At 35.8% G+C, this 24,404-nt stretch overlaps 1 protein-coding gene across 2 annotated transcripts in view; it reads right to left on the reverse strand.

Moving 5' to 3' along the window:
- Positions 1-24,404, reverse strand: part of ADK (adenosine kinase) — a 272,458-nt gene that overhangs the window by 200,146 nt on the left and 47,908 nt on the right. For both annotated transcript variants that reach the window (XM_069019342.1, XM_069019343.1), the window contains exon 4: positions 1,537-1,615. In XM_069019342.1, the coding sequence (XP_068875443.1) occupies positions 1,537-1,615 (79 nt within the window). The remainder of the gene's footprint in view (positions 1-1,536; positions 1,616-24,404) is intronic.

Genomic DNA, 24,404 nt, shown 5'->3' on the forward strand with positions numbered 1-24,404 from the left:
CAATAGCTGGACTGATAGGTTAATGACAGTTAAAGAATGAAACATAGTTTACTAACAAATTAGCTGATGCCAGAGGTCACTTCAAGGAGAGATGGAAACAAAATCCTGGGCTCTTTGAACACTTCAAAGTTTAGAAACTCTGAGTCTACTAGGCACATTTGCTTCTAAACCTCCCCAATCTAAATGCAGCAACAGAAGCTGAATTCTATGTCTCTGAACTAATAAAGAGTTGCAGAAGTCCATCCAAAAAGTTCACCTCTAATCAGATGTCATGACAGAGGCACCACCTTTACACCATCCCCATAGATCAAGAAACTGATACCTGTTATCTATCAGTGATAGCTGATAGATAACTGATGGAAAGTGATTTCAATTACTTGAGCTCCATTGATGAAGAGATTTTTCCAAAGTATCAGAAGCAAAAAAATTGACTTGACCACATGGTTAAACAAGCTCCGAAAGCTGACTGTATTTTAAAAACATAACCATTTCAGAATGACAACACTATATACATTAAAACATACGCAACTCCTCTTTTTTTATTCCAAAATATTTTCAAGACATTTGAGGGTTCAGAAAATGAAAACTTTAGTAAAGAAGCAACAACTATTTTGTAGAAAGGAGCAGTAATTACTACAATGATTTTTTTCCTTTTTATTGGTTGGGGCAACCTTTACTAGATTATAACTTTATTTCTTCCAAATGTGCATTTAATGCTATCTGGCAGTCAGTTTTAATTATATAGGGAGCCTCAAAGTTAATAAGCTGGGATCATTAACAAGAAGGTTCTAAGTACCATTTGTGTATTTTTTAATAGAATTTTTACATCTCTCATGATATAAAAACATGCACATAGGTATATGCTTGGAAGTATTGTGACAAAAGGCATATTTTTGTTATAGAGAACCTAATATACCTGAAACCAGATTCATTATTACTGTTGTTCATCATACCCATAGCCAGAAACATTCTCGTATAAAAGGAAGGTTTACATTTCAGTCTTTTATGGACAAACTTTGAAGTTCTTACAGTATGAATGTGGTTAGAATCATAGAACAATGGAGGCTAGACAGGACCTCTGCAAGTCTCCAGTTCAACTCACCAGTCAAAGCAGGGACAGCCTCAAATTTAGATCTGCCTGACCAAAGGACTCATCCTGGTAAGTTATGAAAATCTCCAAGCACAAAGATTCAACAGCTTCGTGTTTAACCATTGTCATTGTGACTTTTCTCAGTGTAGGATTCCTAACTGCAGCTAGGGACCTTGTCCTCACCTCCTCTCCTCCCAGCACACATCTTTGACAAAGCTTTTCACTCCTCGTACACTGCAGCTGTAGCTGTAACCTTAGCAGAACGCGCGTGAAAAGACGGAAGAGCGCAACTTCAAAACAAGTCACATACAACACTAGCAGCATAGTCTGAGCAACAGAATCTTAAGAAGCCACTCTGCAGTGCTCAAGATGAAACAGACAATACAGAACAGATTCAAACACAACACTTGAAATTACCAATAATTCTTTGCTAAGGAAGAACAAACCTGGGCCACTTTAACAGAATTTTGAGTGGAACCACCAGCATGGTATTCTACTTTGAACTTTTTCACAAGTTCTTCGAACCTGTTAAGAAAAAACAGAGAAGAAAGTTAAACTTTGCAATGTATTTTCCAAAACAAGTCATGAAGATTAGATTACATCACATTATTTGAAAACAAGAAATTCACATACATTCACTGTTAGACATGATGCAAACTGGAAGCATCTATTTAGAGTTTGTCCAAATCATAATACAAAGTATGACATCAAATTTAATTCTTCACCTTAAAGTTGCAAGTGGAATAAACAATCAGGGGGAAAAAAAATTACCTGGAGCATAAGCTCAGCTGCAATGAACTGCTAGATTGGTAAAATACATGCTTGAAGAAAAATTACATAAATTAAGATATTCAGATACTTATTCCACCTCATTAAATTTTACATTCTGTTTCTAGCTTAAGAGAGAAGATTGAGGAGATCTAGTGCCTAGTTCAAAATTAACCCAAACAATAGTGTTATACTTTAATATTTCATATGAAATAGTATATTTTGACAGGTGAAGAACTTTGATGAACAAATCTAGTAGTATGTGAGAAAATTTGGTAACAGAAAAGGAAGTGTCTCCAGGTGAGCTTTCAAATCCTTCAAGCCATACCACTATGAAAATATAGAATTCTCTGTTAACATTCAGTAGTATATTAGGTTTGAATATTAAAACAAATATTTAAACTTTCAACAGAAGTATCTACCCTCATATTTCAGATCAAAACTTCTGGTTAAGAACCAGTGTCTGTAAGGCATTGTTCATTGTCTAGGAGATATGTTACATCTCTGATCAGAGGATACAACTACTTAAGAAGCAGTCTCCTCTCTACTCAGAGGCTATAGAAAAGGGAACTGGAATGAGGAAGTTATGGAGACTGCAGGGAGGTTATGCACAAATACTGCATCATGCCTTTAAATTCCAAGCACACTTCAAAATGAGTGGATTAAACAGCAGGATTGGCAACCTCAGAAGATGTTAGACTCAGGAGGAAGTACTCCAGCAAGTCAAAACGTTTACTGTAAAATTTGTTTGCAAATCTGAGGTTCAAAATTACCTCAATGACCCTAATTAATAGCATATATTTGCCTTTAATGCCTATTAACTTTACCTTCAACAAATGAACCTTGCCTAGTTAGAAGTATTCCAGTATGTTTCATTGTGTTTAGCATCTTTTTAAGGAGTGACACATCTATATTTCAATCACAGTGCAAGATGAGTGCTATCTACCAACCCTACCCTTTCTCTCCTCCTCACAACCCCAATCTTCTTACATTATGTGAACAACAGCTTTGGGGAGAGATTTGTCAAATAATGACTTGTTTGTTTAAAAGGTTTTTATTTTCAATACCATCTTATTAATAAGAGCGTTTTTCTTTCTACGGTACTTTCCATTTAAAGTGTTTGAATAATGAGCTACTTACCCTAGTGAACTACCAATGGGCAGACAATTAGAAAGAATCAAGAACTAAATTACTATATATGCTTTTCACAGTTATCCACACTACTAATTATCAACCAATTCTATGTCAAGCAATTGAAACCTTAAATGATAGCAAGTAGCTGAAAGTGGGAAAAAAAATAACAAAACCCAACAAGTCTCTTAACAATTGATTTTCAAGCAAAGACAAACCATCATGAACCAATTAAGTATTTTGGCAATATTTTTTCTTTAATTTAATTACATTTTGCCTTTTCACTCAATTTGAGTATGTACTGTGCAAGTCACATGGCTATTTTTGTATTCTTGTATATCTATAAGCATGCAAGTTGATATTTCAATTCTTTTACCTAAAGGAACTTCAGAAAGTTTCCATGGCCACTTTATTTAATCATATACTAAAATTATAAGCACCGTATACTTCAGTTGAGCACCTACATATGCAGCTCTTAGTCTAGGTATGTGTTTAAATAGTTATCTTGCAGTTCAAATGAAGAATAAAATAGTCAATATCTGAATTTGGAGGGAAAAAAATGTCAATTGCTATAAAATACCATCTGTATTATAAAAATTTCAAACTGACAGCTATGTAATCTAAGAAATAATCTGAACAAATTATTTTACAATTACTTAATACAGTAAGACAAACGATGGTTATACTATTTCAGATTGAACACAAAAAGACATAACTCCTTTGAATTGAAATGGTGAATTCAACATCTCTACATATCTCTTATATAAAACATAACAAGTTCATACAGCTGCAAGAAAAGTAAATGTTGCTGGTCATTTTCCATGACAAATCAGAAGGATAATATAAATTCTGTTGTTTTAATCCACAAGAGCCTGGATTGTATCAAGAATGACCTCAAAATTCAGAATGCTGATAGCTTTTTATCTTAAGCTGAACAGTCAGATGGACATTTTTCCCAATGTCAGCAGATGGCACAGGCAGCGTGGGAACACAGAGTTTGCCACCGTGTGCTGTCTGCCTGACCTGCAAAGAGAAGACTCATTCCAGCACGCCTCAGAAACACGGTGCTTGCTTTTAGAAAACCCTCCACTTGAAGAAAGGAAGTTCAACCATGGAAACTGCTCCAAGGGTCAGGAATGCTGAACAGAGCTGCTGTGTGTGCTTCAGAACTGAGCTGTTATCACACTTAGGATAATTCAAGAAAATTAGAACCTTATGAGCACAACTGAATATTATTTTTGCTTCACATTCTGCAGTTGTTGTTTTTTCAGAGTATGTCTAAGGCTGTTCTGTATCTGAGAACCATGACCCTTTTCCTGACCTAGCAACATACCACTACCTTAAATAACAGAATAATAAATCCCACAATCAGTACCATATAAAGGGGCCCCTATTTTTAGTACCATGAATTTGTCCACCGCATTAAAGCGTATTTTAACAAAAATAAGTTTGCATTTGCAGCAGCATATGTTTTCAGCTGTGATACTGCTGATCACCTCTAGCACTGACCAAAGAGGGTATGTTAATGTTTTGCTCAGACACAGTAAAGCCAGTAACACTTCTGTCAGTTGCTTTTTTCCCTTTTTCAGAAGAGAATATACTCCTAATTAAACTTGATACTGAAAGGTGAGGCTGTTCAGTAGCCTCCCTTTTGACAGAATTAACGGCTATTAAAAAAAAATTATAAGGTGGTAGTAGAAGAAGCTATTATACAAAAGAACACAAACAAGAATGAGAATATAATCTTTCCACCTTTTATTTTTTTAAACAAAATACACCTCCATGCATTACAGGAGGTGGAGGCTTCTTTTTAGAAGGCATAGATTCTTTTTACATATGCCATACCATTACCTCAAACTGGAGACAGCTGTTAGAATTTCCCCCTAGTAAATACCACTGCTGACAATTTCACCCCCGTTTGCCCCTCAGACCATTCACAACCCAAGCATCACTAGCCACTTTCTCTGTGTGCTATTACTAATCTATGTGTAAATCTTACACTATTCCTTCTCATAGCACCTCTTAAAAAGCATGATTTACTGTACTGTAGAGCAAACTGCACTCACTGTAATATCCCCTCAAACACCTGCAAAGATCATCTGTGTCAGCTACCCCTCTGACCAGCTCTTGCCTCTTGCCCCAGCTCTCTCATAGCCCCTTTTCAGTCACTGCAAGCAGAAGCCACTTCTCTACATTTCCGAGGCCCTGCACAGTGTTATGCACTGAACACACCATCCCTCATTCAGTACTTTCAGATTTACAACAGCCTCTGGGCACAAAGCTGTCAACAAAAATAGCTTTTCTCTCACTAACCCATGATATCATCCAATGTCTAGTTACTAGAATTTTCTGTGACTATTAGCAAAACTACTTTAAATCTTCCTTCAAACTATCTTTCACCATAATGTCAAAAAAAAGTCATCAGCAAGGCTGTGTGATTTCCCAAGGATATTCTCCAGCCTAATAACTGGCAATCCTCTCGTGGATCAATACTTGTCTCTCGTAACTTGCTTTATACACAGAATCTGAGGGTTTTGGAGCTGGGACTATCTTCTTGTTACACAGCAACAGATACACTCATGTATGGCTCACCACGGTTCCAAAATCAAACTGACAGGAAAAATAAGCACATAAAATATTGCCTGCAACCAACAGACAACGTAAGGCAGTGCAGCTACACTAAGTAAAATTAAAGCAATTCAAGTAATGCCGTTAAGTTTTATGACATAATTTATATTAAACTACAAAAAAAACCCCTTTTTGAAGAGTAAAATGGCCACAGAATACCAGCATTTAACTGTCTTACATAGAGAGTGCACCAGAAAAAACATTCTGATGCATATGTCAGAAACTACTTACCTGCAAGAAATAGAGAAAAGTAATCTCTTGTTTTTCAGCAGGGTGTGTTGCCCTGGATATCTTTTGATATATCTGCTTATTACCTAAGATGTACTCAATAGCACACATCAGCAGGAGCTACACATAAATAAAATCACCTGCCAAAAGCAGCTAGAGAGGAGAGAAAAATAATTTTTGCCCTTTTGAATGCCAGATAACCAGATAATGACAGCGTGAATGTAAGACAAAAATCAGGTTATTTTGTATAACAATAATAAAGTATTTTCAGTGGATTGTATATTTTGTTTGGTGTTACAAAAATCTTCAAGACCACTAGGATGGAAACCTCTTAAATAATCAATAAAATGTTGCAAGCTGCACATAAGTCTATAACTCCTTTTCTTTGAAGGTATGTTGGGGCTGGGGATGTAGCCATTGTTGATACCTCTAGAGAGGAAGGTAGATAAGGATTTGGTATGTTTTTAAGGTACTGGATGAATTTTAATTAGATTTTAATTAAAAATCATAATTAATGGTGATTCTGACACCTTTGCCAGATATTTATTTTTACTGGCAAGAAGCAGTCCTACTAAGACATGGCAATAGCTTTACATGTTCAGCTGTGAGGAGAACCAGACTAAAACGCTGACAGTTAGATGTTTGATCCTTTTAATTGCATTTCTTAAAAATCTACTTAAATCTTCAAATTAAGTAACCTGTGTCCAACTGCCTATGAAATCACTCCATAAATTAAAGAAAAAAGTATATAAGAGAGCAAGCATCATATTTTACAACCTGTTTTAATAATACTAAAAGCTCAGTAAAACTACAAAAACACCACCAAATATTATTTCAATTTTTAAGGAAACCCTCAAGGAATAAAGCAACACAAACAATTAAATAATGCCAAACCTGCATCCTGATTGTTTTGCAGGGCATGGCAGAAGTAGTTATGCATACATCTGGACAAGCCTGTCATCTGTCACATTCTCAGTTTCATCACAGGCTGGGCCAATGCCAGAACAATGCAGGCAGCCACACCGCCAGGCAGATGGGGCACATGTTGTTGAAAGACAACCTTCCCTGGTCAATGTTAGCAGGCAAGCTGAAGCCCTCATAATTTCATCCTAAGTAAAATCTAATTTACATTTAAGGAAAAGGTCTAGTCTTGAGAATCAAACATGATAATTAAATCAGAGAGTATAATTTTTAAACAGAAGTAGAAGGGAGAATATTTTAGAGCAAATTCTGTGGGTAAAAAGAAAAGCAATTCATATTTTTTAACTCTGAAGAGTGTACCTAATTTCTCTACCTAAATTTACGACTCAGTGTTCAAAGTTCAAACTCTAAAAAGGATAGTTATATATATTAACAATTTCATCCCTACTCTTTGAGATGTAACGAATTAAGATTGAGATACAGATAGAATTGGTTGCTCTTACTTAAAATTGAACTGAAAGAGCAAAAATCCCCTTTTCAAATGAGGTACAATCACAGAGGTACATGAGAAAACTTTATAACAGCTGCTTGGCAATGACTGACTTTATGCAGAGCTAGTTCTTCTTATTAGCTTGGCACAGAATTAAAGAGCTTGGGAATGGGCAGGGGAGTAAAAGGGGGAGAATGAAGCATGCTAAGAAGGAAGTATTGCAGACAGGTTAGCACCATGGACATACAACACAACAGAAAGCTAAACTTGTTAGGAATATGACTGCCACAATTGAATAGACCAGATCATCGTATTTTTCTCCTTTATTTACTAAAGTTCACAGAACGGTGACTCTTCATGGAAGCATTTGCTGCTGCAAACTAGAATTTCACATGAAGTATTTTCCTAATCACCTCATCCAAACAAACACCAAATGAAAAAAGCCAGTAATTCCAACCAGGTTAGGATTATGAGTACCAAATGTTAATATATGAAAGAAGAAAAAAATTCATAGGCAAATTGCAAGATTCATAGCTTTGAAATATTTTACCACAAATGTTAGCGAGGTTGAAAAAAATGCACTTAAATGTCAGTTTGATAAAAGCCAAAAGAACATTTTCCACATGTGTTTGCATTTAGGCATATTGAAACAAGATGGAAGAAGTAACAGTCATTCATATGTAAGGTTAAAACATCAGCTCTTAAGATCATGATTTAAAGAAATTTCTCCAAGTTTTTTTTCAGCAGGGGCAAATTTATGCAAGTGTTCTTGAAAAGCCCCCCTCTTTCCAGATTACCTGGCTATCTTCCTCCACATTATCTCAAAAATATACATGATTACACTCAGAAGTATCAGCCACAAGGCAAGTTTTTCTGTTGATATTCTACAATCGTGTAGGAAAATGAAAACAGACAAACAAACTCCACAACCCCCCCCCCACCATATACCACTAGATTATTAAAAGATCACATTTCTGATTCTGTCTCTAAACACTACAAATACATACACTAGAGATCCACAGAGCACCTTCTCAAACCTTAAAATGTGTGTATAATATATAATTACTATGACATCCCTCCATCTATTAAATTTCTATTAAAAATATTTTAAGAAATTTCATATAAGGACAGTAATCAGGAACACTATTACAAAGAATTTCTATCAGTTCAGTAATTCACTACAACTGCATGCTTTCCTCCCACTGTCTTTTTGAAAGAAGATCTTCCAAAACAACAGCCAACACTTAAATATTTTGTAGATACATCTAGGGATTTTCATCATAGCATTTGTTGCAAGACACTGTAAGCAGAAACAACTCTCTGCCCTTCTGCATAGCCAATAAGGATCAAAAGACATTGCAGGCAGGGAAAAGAATGTAGCATTTACCTTCTTCATCCTTGGATGCACCAAAGTCTGCTCTGGAGCACTAAGGAACAAGGTCATTTCCTTTGTTATTTCTCAGCAGCATTACAACATTTTACAACATTTACACTTGCTCCTGATGTTCCCAGTATACATCTGGCAGCTTGTGTACAAGAATACTACTTCTAAAAAAACGGTCATTTTCTGTTTGCTTCTGGGAAGTAGCATGGGAGGAATATGTGCTTTATGAGACCTACCAGTAAATTTCTCATGACCAAATCTACTTGCTAACTAAACAGTGAAAGGGCAAGTTGTTTATCATATTACAATGTAGTGAACTTAATCCTTTTAACATCAGTATCTTTGATCTACAACAAACATGCAGGAACAAAAATAACACTAACTGATTTCGAAAGTAAGACTAGATTTACAAAATTAAAAGCAAATTAGACACCATAATCCTAACTATGGAACAAATAAAAGAGACTGCAAGAGATGTTTCCTACTTGGCACAGTAGAGATCAGGTGTTAACTGTCAATAAACCTTTAGTGAATACTAATTGAAACTGCTGTTTCACAAGCATCAACTTACTCCAGCTCACATCAAAGTGAAAATTTGTTTAACTTAATAAAATATTTGCCAAGAATATTTTAATATTAAGAGTATTTAGTCATCAAGAGACCTTAGACCATATATTTGCTACAATTTGCATTATCTAAAGCTGTAGTACAAATCATATTAAACTGTTAAGAACTGACAAACCCCCCTTCCCCCCCAAAAATTCACAGGCCCACTCACACACGGCAGACAGAAATGTTGTATGTTTTACTACACAAATTTTACAGTTTGTACTTTTATTTGTAAATACATAAAAATTGTAAAAAATGTGTTAAGTGCAAAGTTTGGGTTCTGCTTCAGAGACAATAAGATACTAGAAAGTTTTGCAGAGCTGTTTCAAAACCAAATTATAAACTGTTTCCATGCATCATTCAGATCAAGATACATTTAATCTAACTAATATTCTCTATTATTAACACGAACTCCAAAATAATGGTGACAGTTGTTAACCACAATCTAAACCATTTTTTTTTGCATTACAATAACGTGAATGGTTCATGTCAATGCAACTACACTGCTAAAACATCTCTATTTCTTCAACCCTTGTGCTATTTTAAATTCTTTAAATTAGTAGCCAGTTGGCACATCTAAACAAGGAAAACATTAAAAATAGATCAGGAGATAAAAGTAGACTAAGAAGACAGTAAGCATCCACTCTAAGCTCCTATTAACATGCAGTGAACTGTAATAATTTTGCTCATGAACAAATAATGAGTGCAGAAAACCCTGCTCTGAGCACAACCATCGGTAAATGCCAAGAGATTTTTCCTGTTTAGTTATCTTCCCTGATTCTCGGTACAGCCCTGTCTTCAATATACATTTAGACAGTCACCTACTGATAGTTGGAAAAAACTTCCATGCTACTGCAGTAAACTGACTCTGACACTTACACAAGTTTTTTTATAGGTTTTTCAACTGTTTTGACCACAAAAATGCTGTTCACAATATAAGTATTTGCCAAATTTCTAAAATGTAAAATAATTTATCTTGACTAACCCAGTCCAAGCCTTGTGGGTTAATGAGGAGCAGCACACACAGGTAATATCAGGATCATTACACTGGATTGGTTTAAAGCACTTTGTAGAGTGACCACAGCAATATGAAAAGAGGAGTTAAACAATATACACTGAAGGGTCAACACCTGCTAATAATGCAAAAATATTTATCTCAATAAGGTAAGATAAAGTATTCTCTTTTCTCTCAGTACTCCATTTACAAATCAAGAGGAAACCCAAACAGCTAAATAATCAATGGAGAGTAAAAATTATTAGCTCTAAAGGACACATCCTTTTGTCACCAAAAAAGAGAGGAGTCTTCAGATGTGTAATATGCTTTACAAGAGGAAGATGTGTAAACAAAACAAAATAACCAAACAGATGGTAAGTGGCATTAGAAATACCAAAGGTGACAAAAAGACATGATACTCAAGCTATTCTTAAAATCATTTCCCTTCTAGAATAGGGCTTGGGAGTCTTTTTTGTCCTGTCTTTCAACAGTTCACCCTAAATAGTTGCTTTTTTTTAAAACAAATGAATCATCTACACTACTAAAGTCTGGAATTTCAGTAATACAAAAACAAAGCAATCAGATCAACAGCTTTGATTAGTTACTCTTACATTAGGTTTTTTACTTGAGTGGTGATATTTTCATCTCCAAAACAAAGGCTCCCATGCTGTATCAACATGAAACCTTCAAACCCTGAGGGAAGAGGTTGAAGGAGAGACTACAAATTGCACACAGAAAATTAAAAAAAAATTAAATATAGTCTTCAGTGGGGAGCAAAGCAAAGATACTGCTTAATCCTTAAAAATAATACATAAAAGTAATGAACTCGGGGTTCTCTCAAAAGCATAAGCATTATATAGCACTCCTCTACTTAGGAATCTTTTCAAGAGATTCCTCTAGAACTAGGTAATACAGCCAAATTTTAGAAAGTGCATGATGTTCTGAATTAGGAAGCAACTATATTTTCCTCTCTATCTCTAAAAGGTGACTGTTTCAATTAACCTTCTTCCTCAAAAATGTTTCACTATTATACCATTACCAGGCTCTTTGTAAATTTCCAGTTTTTGAGATTTTCATATACATGATAATACAATAATAATAATAATAACAGTGAGTGCATGCTTATTCTTACAGGGAGATCCATTTCAACATATTTTCTAGCTGAAGTTTTAGTTACTTGACAGAGTATCTCCTGCAGAGATTAGCCTATTATTATTTGCTACAGACCCTCTCCGAAAGCAAGCCCATTTTCTCCAGATGACTCATTAACAAGCACGACAGAATGAAGTGTTCCAGCCTGAAATGCCAGCAGCTAAAAATAACTCATCCCACAGCCTATGACAATTCAGTCCATCTCTTCACTCCATAGGCACAATCCCAGAGGGTCACCTTTTGGTGGGGCGGGGGGAAATTAGCATATGCAATGAACTGGGAAGGGCAGGACAAGGCAGAGGGGCACCAACCTAACAGAACAAGAAAAAAAATCACAAGTTACAGAAAAGCTACAAGGGTACTGCATAAATCATTTGAAAAATCAATGTTCCAAACAGCACTAAAAAGGCTAATTTCACAGCAGAACAACAATTCACAGACTGAAAGGAAAAATACAAATATTTGACACAAATAAGACAACACTGAGTTTTCCTCTGAAAAAAGTAATTTTGACTTCCCCTGCCTGCATGCACCCTGCCACTACAACACTAACAAGATGTGTTTGGTGACACCCTCTGTTACTCTTTATGCTCTTATTAGGAAGCTTATGGTCAGCTGTTAAGTTGCACAGAATCCCACCGGCTCTTTTGCTGAACAGTATTTCTAAAAAGACAGCATTTTGTCCCAGGAGATGTGCATTAAAAATTTTTCCTCCACTCCCAAGAAGGCTGCAATGAAGGAGTAAGAAACTTACCTTCTTACCCTTAGGCCTGCAAAAAAATTAATCTCTCTTTATGAAATACAGAAATACATTATCGACCGTGAAATCATAGACTAGCTGAGGTAGGAAAAAACCTTTAAAGGTCAACTATTCAAGCCCCCTGCAATAAGCAGGGACATCTTTAACTAGATCAGGTTGCTCAGAGCCCCATTCAACCTCACCTTGAATGTATCTAAGGATGTGATCCTTCTCTTGACCCCTTCCAACAGGTCCATTTCTTTCCTGGGCTGAGGACCCCAGAACTGGATGCAGCACTCCAGGTGAGGTCTCAGAAGGGCAGAGAATCAGAGCACAATCCCGTCCCTTGACCTGCTGGCCACGTTGCTTTGATGCAGCCCAGGATGCTGCTGGCTTCCTGGGCTGTGTGCCCACCATGGCTGGCTCATGTTCAGTGTTCTATCTGCTCATGACCCCAAGCCATCCTTGGCAGGGCTGCTCTCAGCCTCTTCATGCCCCAGCCCATATAGATACCAGGGCTTGCCCTGATCCAGGTGCAGGACCCTTGCTTGCATTGGGCCTTGCTGAACCTCATGAGGCTCAAATGGGCCCACTTCTGGACACAGAAAATCCCACACGGGAACTCAGGAGCTACACACCAGCGAAAGTTAATTTCTTTGTCTGGAAAGCTGCTGAAACAAAACACCTGTGCACAACTACCTGTCTCACAGTTACCACTGATTTGATAATAACCTTTCCTTCACAAATCAATTCTTAAGAAAAGACTGAAAAAAATCTGAGTTTAATTGAGAAAAGAAATGTCTAGAAACAGTATCTACAGCTGAATAATGACTCTTCAACAAAAATATGTGTAATGCTTGCTATACTTCACAGTTCTCCCCTCGAGTCTCAAAGACTAGTAACTAAGCCTTTGAAATGACTAGATGCGACCGTAACAACGTTATTACATAAAATCAAGCAGAGGAACATGATTCACTTCTGCTGTTTTAAGCAGCCTTGGTCACCATTGCACACTGCTTTATTACTGAGAATACTTGGGTGTATTACACTAATGTTAGTGTGGCCGAACTGCTTGCAAAAACACATTTGCCCTTATGTCCAAGGCTGGCCAGTGTTTGTCACGCTACAGCAATAGTACCCAATTCAAATACATTTCAAATGTAGTTTTTGGTGGGCTTGTGAGATAATCCACAGAGAGCATTGTTGAGTAGAGAGCTTAAAGACAGTGTCACTATCTACAGATGGTGGGTAACTCCCCTGTAACCTTGAATATGCTACTCTGTTCACAGGCAAAGTCTTTTTCTAGCAGAAACTTCTGACTTAGTTGTGGCAATGTCTTGAATGGTGCAAAACTATTTTCCTCTCCAAAGTTTATTAATTAATTCTGTAAAAATAGTAAAAATATAAAAGCCTCCCTACAAATGTTTTCTGACATTAGAGAATACAAAAAAAAGGACACCGAAAAAACAAATATATTTATCCTAACTCTCTCTAGCCAAGAATGACTGAAGATTTTCTACAACAGAGTCATTATTTGTATCACAACTATATACAAGTCAGTAGCAATGGAAACATCAAAAAACAAGTTGAACTGATGTAATTTACAACATTATGCCATGTAATCCTTGAAGTACAAAATTTCAACCAAGGTGAATTAAAGCCAACAAACCAATTTTAAATGTTATTCAAATCCTTAAAAATCTAGGCTTTTAAAAATATGTTCTTAACAGGTTATAATAAAAGTTGCAGTCAAATAATAAATTCAAAACCAGAGTCTTAAGTTTTAATAAGTAGTTTGATATCACGGTGAACTCTAATTTGTTTGCTTGAACAGGGTCTTTTCCTAGCAAGTAGAAACAAAGCAGCTTTGAATCACAAACAATGCCCTGCAGTCAGTGAAACTCATGAGGTATTAATTTACAGTTTCATCTGTGATCAGTTAAACTGAATGTGAAATCTTAAACATCTTTTAAAAAAACACCACAAATAGCTCAATAAGATATTTTTTCAACAGTGCTTTAACAAAAACCATACATTATTAACTACTATTGTCAAAACAGAGCCAAATGCAAGTTGTGTTTAAAGCCTGCATTCTAGTAACAAAACAACAGTGAAATATGCTATCCTTCAATAATATCTAAGAAGTTGATACAGAGGTAACCAATTCAGTCTTCAAAAATCACTTCACTGACTTTTAACTCACACGAGAACAATAATAAAAACGAAAGTAATACCAAAAATTAAAACCCCCCAATTACCAGAAAGAGCTATGTGTATGTGCATATATATATATAAAACCCACTGTATGTTTGTGTGCATATATTTAGATCACAAGTCAAACACTTGGAAAAGAAAAAAGAATCATGTGTGATAATTAGAACAGTTATACAGAAGACCAGAAATCAGTCTTCCAGGAGATTCTTCAATTCTGCTGTACAGGAACCTGTACACTTTTCATTCTCTCTCTTTTCATTCATATTCACATATCCCATCTTCCACAGTGTATGATGCTCTATGCACAAGGACATCCTGTCATTTCAGAATCACCTTCCATTTCAAATTGTGCTCCAAACAGTTCTACATAAAAAATAGTGTATGATCATATTGTCAAGACCACTGGCATGCAGATACCCACTTGTTATCAAGACTAAAGAATTTAAGACAATCATACCACTGACAGCTACTGCCACCTTAGTGGAGAAGGCAATAACTGCCTGTATAAATGTGGATGGACAGTTTTAATGTAAAACAAGGCAAATTACTTTAAATCACTTTCAGAGGTAATGAGTAGGCACACCCATACTAAAAATACTCTCAAAAGTAAACCCTTGTGTCTCATATACAATTATCACATTGTTATTGGAACGGATACTAACCATGTATTTGTTAACTTAACTTGTAGAAAGAACAAGTATATCCACAAAATGAAAATATAAGATATCGCCAGATAAAGACACATGCTGAACACATGAAGTATTTAATATTCAGAGAAGTTTCAAAGACCTTTTCTTACCACCTTTTTTCAGTTTTAGATCCTAAAACAGAGAAATCAAACTTGGCTGGCAAAGATTATTAAGCTAAATCAAGTCTTAGTAAATTAAAGAGCTCTAAAAGGCTGACCCAAAAATCTCCTGGAAAAAATGAACTGAAGCTGCTGCTCATCTGAACACATGATTATTTTAATATGCTTTAAACTTTTAGGACAGGAATACAACAGCAATGGCAATGACAATCAAGGCATCACATACAAACCTCAAATTACGTTTTTAGAAGACAAATGACTGTATTTTCCCAAGCCCTTACTGCAAGCCATCTGGATTTAGGAATTTAATATATGCATGTTATCGGCAGAAATATTGAACATGGACAAACCAAGAGCTTATTATAGCAAAAGAAAATAAGTCCTGGTCATGATTTTTTTGTTCCTGAACAGGCAGAATCACAAAAAAGTATTTTTTCAAATCCCTTTCTCTGCAAACATGCAGGTTTATCCATAACAGCAGGCCTGAGGATAGCAACCATTATCCATGTGTTCTTTTATTCCTGTTTTCGAGTAATGGTTTCCAAAATATTTTTCCCAACCTAATTGTCTTCCTGCTTTTTTCTCCAGCAAAGATACCTGAGAACTTATCATACTGTCCTCTGAGCCTCTGAGTAAGAAAATTTAACTTTATTTATTACTCAATTTAATTTCTACCTAGTATTTTATTTTATGAAATACCTGTTCAACTCCCTTATTTCCCTCCAACTCTTTCTGAGAGGCACAGAGGTTTTTAAGTGACCTCATCTGCACACCTTGTTTTGTTGTCTGGGCTGTCTCTTCTATTTGGAAAAATTTTCTATTTGTCTAGTTAATGTCTTTATAAGGGAGCCCTTTCGGAAACCATATTAGCTCTGCGTGAACTCTTTACTTTTCAAGGTAACTGCACCCTGCAACTCAAACTTTTAGAGAGTCTCCAGTTGGCAGATTTTAGCCATTCCTAGGCCCTGCACAAGGAGAGAGAGAAGAGAGTCTGCAGACTGCTCTTTGCACACGTCTGTCTCACTGGTAAGGGCAGCAGATAGGTTAAACTTCTATGAAGAGTTATATATGGGTGAAGCTTTTAAAAATCTGAGCAGAATTTACACATTTAATTTAAAACTAATCATTTAAATAACATTAGAAGTGAGGCAACTGCCTGTATTAGATAATTAGGTGTAACATTCAGAACAAGCACCATGATCTGCTTAAATCTATTACATTATCAGTGGTTTCAGCTACTAACAATAATCTGTTCACAAAGAACTAGTTTCAGTTATACTTCCCTTAGGAAAAATTAAATCTTCTGCAACACATTATTGATAAGAAAGTATTTATGTACACTGTTTGGCCTAGTGACTTCCTTTATTTCTCCCTACATTAATGCACCAATTTTTTGGTTAATACAGTAAATCTGTTGTATTAAATCTGAACCTGATTAATGATGCACTGTATCAAGCTAAGTAGAATTCAATTAGTGTATAATTGATTAGTGTGTAATTGGAGCAGAGCTCTAGATTTACCAACATTAATTAGGATGGCTTATTACAGATAATTTATGTTATCATAATATAAAACAGAAAGTAGAAGTACTTGGTTTATCAAGAAAGCTTAAGATCAGGTGGACATCCTCACAGATTAGAGAGCATACAAACTAATGCCTGCAGAGTTCTTCAAGACACGTAAATCATAACAAGCTAAGTCTTTTAAAGAAAGTTAAATTGCTGATTAACCTTTTACCCTGGATTTCCTAAGCAATTAGACTGTTCATACTAATTTACTATAATAGACCATTCGAACAGAAGAGGGTGCATCTACAAAACTGCTACAATTAAACATCAAATCCTTTCAGTCAGTACACAGTATTGCCAGACTGAGAACAGAAGGACAATTATTACTCTCAAAAATTCAAAACAAACCAAAAGCCACCCCAAAAAAACCAAAACACCTTTAAGGTTAAAGTGTACAAAGCATATGCATTTATTAAAGCAGAAGAGGGAAATAAGCAGAAGCAACTCAGCTACCAGACCTCATCCCTATTTGCTTAAAACTCCACTGGATGGTAACTCCAGTCTAGACAGAGAGAAGAACTGCACATTCCCCTGAGTACACTGCCACAGTAATTATGTTCATTAACTTGGATGCTAACAACAAAGATATAATAATCTACCAGTGAATAATTCATACATTGTTAGGTCCCCCTACGATGTTCATTACTAATGGCACTACTCACAATGCAAGTTAGAATGCAATTTTTTAAAGATGCATTTACTATATAAACAAAATCTTGAAGTAATTTTTACCTTCTTGGCCGTTAACAAATTTAGCAACCAGTAGAAATATGAGGGTTTAAAAATAATTTTCATATATATTTAAATGAATACCAAGCAAGAAAAGTGAAACAGCCAGTGAGCAAGTTCACAGATAAAAGTAAAAATAATACTTTAAGAGATAAGGCCTTAACACTTTTTATCGTAAGTTAACAACAAAGGAAGAGTCAAGAAGCTGTAAGAACAGTCATTGGTCCTCTCCATCCCCTCTCCCAATGCTCACTTCATTCACTACCAAAATTAAAACATCTTACCACTATTTTTATCTAAATACTTGCCATTTTTCTCAAAGAATCTTAAACAAATATCAAATTTAAGCACACACATTAACCTAACTGACCTACTTGCCTATTATTATCAATAATTACAGCATTTATTCATTATTGGGACTAAATTCAATCTCTATACCTACTATTTTGCCTCCCATTTTCACTAGCTTTATAAATTTCTTTCATTGTATCTGCTGAACTTTGCTTGGAAAAGTCAAAATAAGTGCGTCTTGATCTTTTTCAAAAACTGTTTCAGGTTTGGAACTGCTATAACTTGTCTGACAACCCACACATATTACTGAATCCTCTGAATCAATGTACTTAACTTCAATAACCTGAACGCAATTAGGTACAAAATGCCCTTCGAAGATTCCCCGCCCCGGCTGTCAAATTCTGTACTGGTCCCTCCTAAATATTTTTATAGGCTAACAGGTAATCTAATTATACACATTATTTACTCATGCAGCTTAGCACCAGTGCTTCTCTCTGCATATGCAAGGTGTTAAGACTATAGTGAAACTCAACAGGAATAACCACATTTGATCATAATGTTCTGATTTAGTTTTTTACACACTTATGAGAACCTTCAGCAAATCCATTCACACTGAACAATCGAAAAATCAGGTTTTTGTGTAAGATAATAATGAATTAGCCTATGTCAAAAACATGACTTTGGCAAAATCAAACACCAGAATGACAAAACTGATATGAAGCTAATTGAAAGCATGTGCATCACCAGTACCCTTCAGGACCAAGAAAATACTTAGCAGAAATGGTTGGTTCTCAGGCTCCCCTTGCACATTTCCACGACCATTAACAGAGGATGCCAGGTAGCCCAGCCCTAGGAAACCTCTGGCTTCAGTAAGGCACAGCACTAACGATGGCACGAGCCCTCTGTAACAAAGGGCACCTTCTCAAACCTGGGTCTATGCTTGGCAGCATTAAGAATCTAAGACAAATAAGAGAAAGCTCAGTACCAAGACATTCAAATTCAGTTGCACAAAAAACCATTTAAAGTTTAAGAGAACCCTGTGGATCAGAGGTCACAACTTACAGGAATGAATAAATGAATGAATGAATGAATGAATGAATGAATGAATGAATGAATGAATGAATATGCTTCTTGTCATTAATTAATTAATCCAAGGTAACAGAATTAACTGTCTCAAGTGGTTAAATTTTTTTTATAATATTAGAGTATTTGCCAAAGTCACCTATATTTGGTAATCTGATATTTAGGTTGCTTGAAGACTGCAAGTTTGTGCAATTTCACTGTGTTTGATTCAAACACAAACAGTGCATATTTCCACGTGGCCTAACTGCATTTGGTGGCTCCACAAACTACCCACAGGATTAACATCTTATTACCAGAATATTATCACCAGTTGTAATGGTTTAGAAACAAAAAGAGAGTTCAAATTTTACTTTCACACACTTCCCCCAACTGTTGCTTCTTGGGGTAATTTCAGTATCTGACACCTTTTCAAACTTTCCAGTATACTTAACTTCCTAATTTTTCTAATCAACATCTTATGAATCTAATATGCTACCATATCATTCTCACTTATTACAACTGGAAAAGCCTTTTATTTGGAAGGTTTCATTAAACAGACATAATGCTTGCCAACCAAATCTTCAAAGCATACTAAAAAAGGAAAGAAATGCAATTGTTAAAAATGTGATGGTATGTGGAAACACAATTTAACGAGAACTATGGAAATATTCAGGTATGTTTGATTTTTAATAGGTTACAATTAAATTAGTCCCTGAACAAACTGTGATAGCCCTTTTATTTCTTTCCCAGCACTACTGTCACTCCATTATCTACTTTATTATACAAGTACTCATGCTCCAGTTGGTCTCTAAATAAATCACCCTCATGTAAGTAAGAGAAACTAGTTCCATTCTTAAATTATGAAATTTAGATCAATTTTCTGGCACTTTAAATCAATGTAACTAATGGTCCAATTTCAAATCAATTTGATGCATGTAATTTACAATAAGCATGCACATCCTTCCTCTGAAAGGCTAACAAATGAATTTTACAACGACCACACCATGACTATGATAGGAATTCTAACAAGTTAAGAACGCTCAGCTATAAAGTTTAAGAAAAAAACCCCAAACAAACCAACAAGACACATGCCTCTACCTCCAAACCTTCGAAATTTAACACACGGGCAGCACATAAAAGGTCAAAGTGCTGCTCTTCACCACAGTGATCCAAATGTACTGTCTGTACTATCAAGCTTCTCTCATCCACAGAAGTAGGTCATTTTTTTCATGCCTGGTCTACCGACAATTTGAGACACATTGGTACTTTTTCCAGAAGTTTAAGAATAGAACTGTTTTATCTCTCTCTCACTCACCAGTGATACAGTAACAATACTCACCAGAAGTTCCAGCTGATAACTCAAAATCTGGTAGACATATAAAAAACCCAAAACCATTACAGGCTGAGGAATAGTCATCAAAAAAACTCAAATCCTATACTTTAGAGAATCAGGCCTCAGTCTAGATGCTCAAGTCTAACTTCAAAACAGAAGTAACAAAACCAATCCCAAAGAAAGAGCTTAGTAGTCTGTCAGTTCAAGAAAACGGAAGATGATTTAACAGGCTTCAAAGCAAATAACAAGAAAACTAAATTAAAAAGTAAATCTCAGAGAGGACAGTAGATGCATCATCTAATAACTTCCTCCTCCCTTCTGTCAAAACTCACACCACTTTCTCACATGTGTGTCAAGAGTCAGAGGGTGGCAACTCCTGAACAATGCTGCTTATTTCACTCACAACTTGGGTGGTACAAACACACAACTATTCCTTTTCTTTCTTTTGCTACTCCCAACAATTTTTTCCATGTTCTATTGCTATTTATCTGTGAATTTTCTTTTACCTAATTGACTTTTCAAGCAGCAATTACTCTGACCTCTAAGTACTGCAAATGAAATTTAAAATATAAATGATACCAAAAAATCCTGCAGTGATATTAAAGTCTCTATTAAAACAGTTTGTGCTAAGCCTAAATGTAGAACTTAACTTGAACTGTAAAAGAGGAACAACCAACTATTACTACTCCAGATCCAGCTCATGAAGGACAAACTTTTTGTAAAATCCTAACTGTATGAAAGCATCCCTAAGCTAACAAACAAGCATTTATAACAGCCAGTACATGCATTCCAGTCCAGTCTTGATTTTTGTCTTTCCTTTAAATACAACGTTGGTGGTTATTCTTTTCCAAGAACAGTGTGAACTCTTCACCATGTTTTCACTTATTTATTCTTCGAATAAGATAAAAGCTTCCAATGCATTAACAGCTATGAGCTCAGCAGCAGCAGCCCCACATTTGAAATGTTTAACAATGCCAACATAAGCATGCAGACAGCTCGTGGATAGTAGTGCATTGCCATAAGAAGTCCTAGGTCTAAAACTCATTTCAAGTTCCTGTATATGGAGCCATGATGGAGCCAGACAATTAGCTGGCTTTAGGAATAGGCATGCACTGTACGAGCATTTCAGGGCAGCTGTCAGACTAGCTCTTGCCTGCTCTCAGAGCCCAACTTCACAGCAGCTGAGGCAGGTAAGGCATGCTCCTGGAACATTCTTTCTTTTTTGTTTTGTCCAAAAAGAATTCAGTTTATATGATCACAGATCACTCTAAAATGGGAAGTCAAGTGAAATAGGTGGGGACAGATGAAAAATTCAATACAGAAGAGGAAATCCAAACTAGACACTAACATCAAGATACCTACAGAACACTTTAGTTCAATCTATCCAGACAGCATCCAGATTAGCTAAAGGTCTTTTCCTCAAAGGATAATTCCCTGCTGTCTTTTCAGGATTACACATAACATCCATCTTCCTAACTGGTATTCCTATACATAATTCCAGTGAGTCAGCCTAATTAAGCATCCTTCATTTATGTATTAACACTGACTTAGATAACCTACAGTCTACTTAAACTAACAAACAAAAGTGGCATTCCAGGTCTGATTTCCAGAGCGGTAGTAACCTATAGGTAGCATTATACATCAGAAAATCGAAATACTTCCTCTCTTCTCCCCAAAACAGCTATAATCTCACCTTTCCACTGCAAAACACACAGAGGAGGTAAGGTTATAGCAGAGTATCTGCCCCTGAGGCATGGTACTTGGAGCACATGACTTCCACTGTATTAGCACCAGAAAGGATTAGGCTAACACTACTTTGCATCCTTGAAGACGAAGCCTATACTGCCTCATTCCAAACCCATATTTGCACATGAAAGAGCAGGAAGAATAAGCAAGTCCGAATGAATTCTTCTTTTTGCTAAGAGGAACTGAAACATCAAGCACTATTTGAAAAGCAGTAAACATACACCTTGGCTAACAGAAATTTGCATATCAGCATATAATACACTAAATACACTAATTTTAGATTGTTTAGATACACATGTAACACTTGCAAACAATTCTTCAAGATAAACACCAGTTGAAGTCTGCACTTAATTCAATCAAATGTTCTTCATTAGGATCAAAGTTCATCCAATTCAACAAAGTTGTTTTAAATAACGCCAAGTACTCAGAGACAAGTCATGATGTAATATGAGAAATTTCCCCGCTCTGTTCCCTCTCATTGCATCTTTGGGGGTTTAATGCAAAATTTAACATCTGCATATGCCCTCTCTTTCCTCAGTTTATTAAGGACTTAACAAGGAAAAATAATTTGTTTCGTAATTTTTGAGGTACTGCTTGCAGGATTTTCATTCCTTCATCCAACCAGCTTACCAATTTCAGCATGCTTCATCTTAGATCAGTTTGCATGCCTTAAACTTCCAGATTGGTTTGATCTTGGTTAGCTTCTCCTTTATATTAAAAACCACTCTCCAAAAGTCTGCATTTTCTCCCTATCAAGGCTGTTGTCAAGTCTGGGACAACATCTCTAATGCTTACATTTTTAAGACAGAGGAGGCAAGCTGTTCCTGGAAGAATGCCAAGATTTCCACCCTCCTCTTTTACTTGTGCATGTGTCTCCCCACAGTGAAAGACAGAGCTCCCCCAGACAGGACCAGCCACAGCACAACTAAAACACGACAACTCCAGCAATTCCTTCTTTCAGAAAGAATGGAACAAGGTAACAAATGAAAGCCATCTTACAGATTTAACACAACTGGTATGTGGAGAACAGATGAAGAAGAAAACCAGGATATATTACCCAAAAAAATTCAGAGGAGCAGTAGAAAAGGCCAGTTTTCATCCTCCTTAAAATGCACCTATTAATGATTCTTACAAGATCGAGTGTTTGAATAGTATCCCAAGACACAAGAGGTGACAGAGGGCACCAAGGTGTAACCCTGAGTTCTGACTGTTTTTACATAAGAGATTGGAAAAAAGAAAAAAAGAAATTATAGTTGGGAAAGTTGAAATAAATGGATAACTGAAAAAAAGTTGGTGAAGGGACTTCTAATAATCAGTGAAGATTCATGAATTTCCACTACAAAGATACTGAACCCTAAAACATGAGGCCTGGACAGAAGTTATCTTTAAAGAATTGTCTTTATTTATCAAATGAAGTTGGATGCTGTCAAACAATATCTGTTTTACAAAATCTATCATGACTACTGTACATTATAAATTTTAAAAAAGACATATGTTACTACTACATCTCGGTTGTTGAACACCCTATCTATATTCACAGTCACACTGACTAAAACATGAGTTTGTGATGTGTTACTTCATTACACTCAGAAAATGAATCTCTAGTAATAAGAATTTAAGTGAGACAGACCTATGACACACTGAACATGAGAACTCCATGTGAGAATGTACCTAGGATTTCATACTCCTTCAAAAAAGGGATCATTCTGCTTCATTATTTCATACAGAAACTGGACAGCATAGCAGCAGTCACACAATAGAACATAATGACTCTTCCACATGCAGACCAAATAATCAAGAAAAAACCTGAAAAACTGAGGTGTATCTGGAATCACACACCTAGCTACAGTGATTCAGAAATTTCATTCCAGTTAATGACACTTTTTTGTATGGCCTGGTCATTTCTGAGCCTAGAGTAAAACAAGAATTTGATAAGACCTAGAGAGGTGAATAATGCCAGCTTTTTTCCCCACTGTTAAGTGACATTTTATAGTGACCCTACAAAAAAAAGTGAAATAAAGCACGATCAATGAAATCATAAAATACATTAAACAAATTTCATTAATATCTCACTGAGACATGACACTGTCCAATAAACATCCACAGAAGACTTCAGACTTTCAATTAAAAGAACACAGATTTCTGCAGGTATTTGATCTTACAGATGATCTCAGTTTGTCCCAGGAAGAGTGATAGAAAGAAGAACGCAAAGGTAATTTTCCCATTTTTTCTTTCTGAACCACATCATCTTCAGGTATTCAAGAGATGAAGAAACAAAACTGTATCACACTAAAAGGAGTTGTCCAACTTACAGGGCTGTGTACATGGAATAAGATTGTCACTGACCAAGATCTTCACTTACTTTTAAGCATTTTAGGTCCTTTTCAATGCTAAGCAATTTTTAAAAACTTCAGCCAAGCAGAAATTAAAAACAAAACAAAACAGGATCCATTTGCTTGTATCAAGTGGGAAGAGTTACATATTCCATTAAAGTACTTAAACATAACAAAGGGGATTTT

Source organism: Aphelocoma coerulescens, chromosome 6 (genome assembly GCF_041296385.1).
Source record: "Aphelocoma coerulescens isolate FSJ_1873_10779 chromosome 6, UR_Acoe_1.0, whole genome shotgun sequence".
In the NCBI taxonomy this organism is placed as follows: Eukaryota; Metazoa; Chordata; class Aves; order Passeriformes; family Corvidae; genus Aphelocoma; species Aphelocoma coerulescens.